The sequence below is a fragment of the Camellia sinensis genome, chromosome 2, assembly GCF_055761805.1.
Source record: "Camellia sinensis isolate YWXY chromosome 2, ASM5576180v1, whole genome shotgun sequence".
NCBI classification, from domain to species: Eukaryota; Viridiplantae; Streptophyta; class Magnoliopsida; order Ericales; family Theaceae; genus Camellia; species Camellia sinensis.
In genome coordinates, this window is record NC_138962.1 from 75,241,570 (window position 1) to 75,247,621 (window position 6,052).

The following is a 6,052-nucleotide window of genomic DNA, read 5'->3' on the forward strand; positions in this document are numbered from 1 at the left end:
CTATCACTACACATTTGGATATATCACTTTTGTCAAAAAAAGACAACTCATTAATATCTATTTGTCAAAATAATACAACCAATCAATCATTTTTGTCAAAATAATATAATTAATCAATTTTAATTTTGTCAAAAAGTGAATAGTGATCAGTTTAAATTTTCAAAAAGTGAATAGTAAAGTTTTCAAAAATATTTTTATTATAATAGAAAAGGGGGTTGGAGATGGAAGGTTTCCAAGAGAGAGAGGGAGAGGTGAGGTTTTACACGCACTAACATTATGTTTGGGAACCTAGGAGAGAAAAGAAAAGAAATGATTAGTTAAGTTATGAGAGAAAAGAAAAGAAAAGAAATTGTTGTGATTGTGATTGTGATTTCTCTCATTTTTATTTGGATAAGAAAGAAATAAAAGAAAAGAAATGATTGTAATTTCTCTCATTTTTGTTTATTTAGATTTCATTAAGAGAAAAGAAAAGAAATTATTTTATGTTATATTACCAAAATAACCTTTTTATATTTTCAATCATTTTATTTCTTTTATTTTTATAAAGACAAAATTGGTATTATAAAAATAGTGGTTTCTTTTCTCTCCCAATCTCTCCACTTTTGGAAAGATTGAAAATGAGGCTTATAAGAGAAATGAGTTTCTCTCAATTTCTCTCAATTTCTTCATATTTCTCTCCACTTAAGTTATCCAAACAAGTAAAAGAAATACATATCTCTCTATTTCTTTTCTTTTCTCTCCAAATCACTCAATCCAAACATAACGTAATGTTTTTCTTCTTTATCATCTTTTCTTGGTTCATTGTGGCAGAAAGAGTTGACAGAACACTTGGTTCTTCTATCATCGCCGTTCAAAGACTGTTCCAGCGTCACCGCCGCTGTCGCCTTTGTCGCCTTCGAAGAGGATGAAGTGCGTGGTGATAAAGATCTGAGAGTGATCAGTATTGTTGAGTGTAGACCGAATATGAAGGCATGAGAGAGAGAGAGAGAGAGAGAAAAAAAGTGAGAAGAAAGAAATCAAATGAGTGAGAGAAGAGAGAGAGAAATCAGAGTCTGGGCGAACGTGGCCACGTTTCACGCAGATCTGGATATGAGCTTCTTTGCCCACCGAAGACTGCGACGGTGTTGGGTAGGTGGACTCCGGATCGGCGGCGGTCACAGATGATAGAGGATCACCGACGTCAACTAGGCATCAAACCTTAGTTAAGAAAGAGGATCTACGCCATCCACAGCCAAAGCTCTCGATGGTGGAGGACAGAGATGGCGCAAATCTAAAATTGAAGGCGGCGCGACGGTGGAGACGTTTTTGCCCATGTCAATAGAGGAAAGAGAGAGCGAGAGAGAAAGAGAGATTTTAGATATGAGGGCATTGAAAGTGAGGGAAATAAAACGGGTTTGGTGGATTTGGGGTATTTTGGCCATTTTACAAGAGTTTGTCCGCGTGGACATAATATTTTAGAATATAGACTTTTGTACAAAAAAAAATTCAAACTTGAATTTATGGTTTGAGTGCCTTTTTTTTAGAAACAAATGCGATTAAATGAAAATATTATAATTATCAGATCGTCCTAAATTTTTTCATGCATAATATACATTGTGGATCTTACAAAATGAAAGGTTCAGATCATCAAAAACGAAACCTGTATGGGCTCTATGAGCCCCTCAAGTTCTTTAATATTGAGATTTCAATATGAGAGAAAACTAACTCTTTCTTATTCATAGCGTTGTTGTTTTTTTTTTTTTTTTTTTTCAACTCTGTTTTTATCACTGGACGATTTTACCCTCAATTAAAATGAGAAAGGAGCTAATGAATTCCTGATATGGCAAAATTTTATCTTTTTGTATTTTAAAATAAAAATATCATAATTTTTATATTACACATCTATTTTTTTATAAAATTTATAATCTTGAAATCTACTCGTCAAAATTTATTAAATAAGATCAATATTAAATATAAAATTATAACTGCATTGAATATTGCCATACGAGAGTTAGAAATTTCTAAGTTTTGAAATTTGAAAAAATGATTTTTTCCTTCACTTATACAAACTAAGAAAGTCTTAGTTTCGTACAACTAAAAAAATTAATATTTTAAATTTATAAAATTTTATATTTAATATTAGTCTTATTTAATAAATTTCGTTGTGTATATTTTATAAATATATAATTCTATTCAAAATAAATGTGTATAATAAAAGTTTATGAAATTCTAAAATTATAAAATAACAAAAATAAAAGTAGAAACCACGTGAGTAGCTTGAGTTATTTGAAAAGTTAGTTAAAAATTAATTTTTATATTTTTATATTTTTTTATATATAAAAAATGTAAAAGATAATATAATTCAGAATAAATTAAAAGTTAAGAACTAACTTCACAAATCAACCCGAAGTTAAGTGCTCTTAAAGCATGGTTAAATGATGCCCTAAGCGAGTTGTGATTGCAACGATGAGGTGGACAATGTTATATTGGGACATGTGGGACGTAGTGATTAGTAGATGACATTTACATAGGATCTTTTGATAACAAGTTAAAAAACTCTTTAGCAAAAAAAATCTCTTTTAATCACGTCACTTCTCTAGTTAAAAAACTCTTTAAAAAACTCTTTTTAATTTTTTTACACAAAAAAATTAACTTTTTTAACAAAAAAATCAACTTTTTTGTCAAAAACAAAAAAAAAAAACCTAACAAAAAAGTTAAAAAAAAAAAAAAAATTTTTACCAACTCTTCAAAACATTCCATAATACGCCTAAAACACGTACTAAGATGCACACATATTTAGGAGTAGTTTGGCATCCCCTATATAATTCATCATTTTATCTTTTTCTCATCACATCACCTCTCTAGTTTTCTGCACATCTTTTCATAAAAAGATAAAAAATACACTTATTTAGATTATTTCAAACAACCCCTTACTTGTGTGGACATTTATAAAAAGAGTAAATTATATTTTATCCTTTTTATATTTAAATATTTTTTTACTTTAATTTTTTACCTTTCAAGTTTTTTTATTCCTCTTAAATTTAACTTTTGTTCAAAATTAAATGAAGAATATCTCGTTAAATATTATATAACATAAAAAATATATTATTATTTTTAAAAATAAAAAATATATTATTATATTAAAATTTAAATTTATGTTAATTGTGTAAATTATATAAAATAAAATATTTTTATAATACATGAATATTAATATGTTATTTACTTTAACAATTAAGGCCAATACTGAATTATTCATGCTTGGGGTGAATGTTTTGACCCATCTTAGACCACCTGATCACAAGTTAACCACGGTAATAATTATATATCCAACTGTTCATCAGTTCAGTTGTAACTTTCTTATTTCATTTTGTTTGTCTTTTGTTTTTGACAAAGAGGACGAGAATTATGTTTTTTTATTCTTTTTTATTTTTATATAAATACATTTGCTTGGTTTGGTTCTCAAAAATAAAAAATAAAAAATAAAAAATAAAGTTAATTTGATAAAAATAAATATTAAAAAAATATTTTAAATATTTAAAAATTATTTTTAACCTCTCAAAAATAAAATTATATAAAAATGGCAAGCATTTTCATTTGTTTCACCAAATTTCTTATGAATTTTAAAAGAAAAAAAATTTCAAAAATAAGTTTATGAAGACTATCTATTTACTTCTATTTTTCAGATCATCAAAAGTTCCATTTGAAAATTAACAAACAAGACTCCATAAATAGCACAAGCCCCATGCAGATCATATGCCTCCCACATACATATGCCCTTTCTGACTGCATATTGATGGAGGGGAGAGATCATAGTCATAGAGACTGACCTGAATCCTTATTTATATGGTTTTACACCCAAAAAAATGGGGATAAAACATCCACCATAATTTCCATTAATGGCAAAACCAAATCCATCAATGATGAAATAAATAAACACTTCCTCTCTTTTCAACCTCCTTAAAAGAATAAGGAGAAACCCCCTCATTTTCCCAATACACAACTAGATTATAGATAGATAGATATAACCATAGAATTAAAACAATTCCTTCTAATAATTTAAAAAAAAAAAACAAAAACAAAAACAAAAAGAAGAGGGGATTAAAAAACTATACAATCACTTTTAAAGCCCCACTTCACCATAGATAGATTTTACCTGGAAGAAACTGGGTTGAGAGCTCTAGCAATACCATTCATGGCACCATAACTCTTTGAACTAAAGCCTAAGCACCCAAGCAACCCTTGCCTGTACGGCAAGAACGTCTTCTTCCTCATCTCCTCCGACTGCGCCCTATTCGCCTTGTAGTGCAACTCGTGCGGCGACGCCGGCACCCTCCTCTTCCCCACTCCGTTCGACGGCTTCCCATTGCCGCCGCCGGCAGATTTCTTGTTCTTCGCCTTCACATTACCACCCTCAGATTTTGAAGAAAATGTGGACTCAGTCACCGGCGATGGTGTCGCAGCCTTCCGATCTTTCACCGGCGAGAATGAAATGGCGCTCCAGAACTTCTGACCGTTGTTCCTTCCTTCGCTTTTGCTTCTGTAGAGAAATTCTTTCAGGAACACCCACCGTTTCGAGCTCCGACTCACCGACGAGGATCTCGACGACGAAGCAGACATCGACGGCGTTGTTTCGCTCGATGAAGCCTCGTTTTGCTTGCTCTCGAGTGCTTCGATACCTAGACTAGTCTGCATTTTCTCAGATTTGTGATCTTCGTCGTCACTTTCGTGCCATTGAAACGAAGAGGATCTCAATGGCGACATAGATCTGGTTCTTCGGCGTAGAGATCTGTCCCGCCATTTCACGTCTCGTCCTCTCGGAAACTTGTCGGATTCATCCATCACATTCTCGCAATCGCCTTCGGTTTCCTCGAGATCTAGTAATGGCGCGAGCACCTGAGGCCGCTGGAGGTGCGAAGAGAGCTTCATCGGCCGGATCTGGCCGTTCAGGAACAGCTCGTCGGCCGAGATCATCGATCCGGTCGACGACGAGCCTACCGTCCCAAACCTAGCCGAAAATTCGAACTCGAACGAGCCCGGAACCGACGCCTCAGACACCGGAGTCGTCGAATTTGGAGACGACGTACACATCATGAAGTGCATTGGACTCGCCGGAGCACTGTAAAAGAATCCTCCGCCTCCAGAGCCACGGCCGGGGCTCGACGGAGCACTGACGTAAGGCGTGGAGCAAGTGCTGTCGATGTCGTCGGAGTAGATGTAGGGTTCGTGAAAGATGGCGGTTTTGCCATTGTTAGGGTCTTGAAGCTCTGGTCTGGAGTATGTGGCAACTCCGTTGCCATTGGTGGTGGTGGTGGTGGTGGTGGTGAGGGCTTCAAACCCTTCTTCCATGTGTGTGTGTGTGAGAGAGAGAGAGAGAGAGCAGGTGTGTGTGTTGTGCTGTGCTGTGTTGTGTTGTGTGAGAGAGATTGATGAGGGAGTGGAGAGAGTGTGATGGTGATGGAGATTGCAGAGAAATAGACCGATGGAGGAGAGATGCGAGAAGGGGAGGGGCTTATTTTACGTTGTTTTGTTGTTTAAAATAATAACCTTGAATGTGTATATTTATAACGTCAATGCCACTATTCTATTCTATTCTATTGTCTTCTATTCTCATTGTCCGGACCCGATATGATGTGGTTAATCTATAACTCTAATTGCTCCAATGCCCCTATACTTTTATCTATTTCCATCGATTTTAGATTTATTTGAATTGTCCGAATTTATATATATCCATTGACACACCCGTCATTCAAGAGATCATCTGAGCAGATGCTGGTTTACATGTCGGTTGACAAAAGTGACAGTTACGATTGACAAAGGTAATGCTAGTCATCGAGGAAGTTGTCCGACCGATCAAGTTAAGTAATTCAGACGAACCCAAATTTGATGGATCAAACATTTTTGTTTATCTAAATATAGTATAATCCCAATAAATAACAATTAATTTTTTTTTGTTTATCTAAATACGGTATAATTCCAATAAATAACAATTAAAAAAAATTCAAAGGTTTAACGATTGTAATAAAATAAATCTTAAATTTTTAATTTTGTTAATTTAAACACTAATATTTTAATT

The 6,052-nt window shown here is 33.6% G+C and overlaps 1 protein-coding gene across 1 annotated transcript; it reads right to left on the reverse strand.

Moving 5' to 3' along the window:
• Positions 1–4,128: 4,128 nt before the first annotated feature.
• Positions 4,129–5,325, reverse strand: LOC114305523 (uncharacterized). The gene has a single exon (XM_028250615.2). The coding sequence runs from the start codon at positions 5,323–5,325 to the stop codon at positions 4,129–4,131; it is 1,197 nt and encodes a 398-aa protein (XP_028106416.2).
• Between the last annotated feature and the right edge of the window lie 727 nt (positions 5,326–6,052).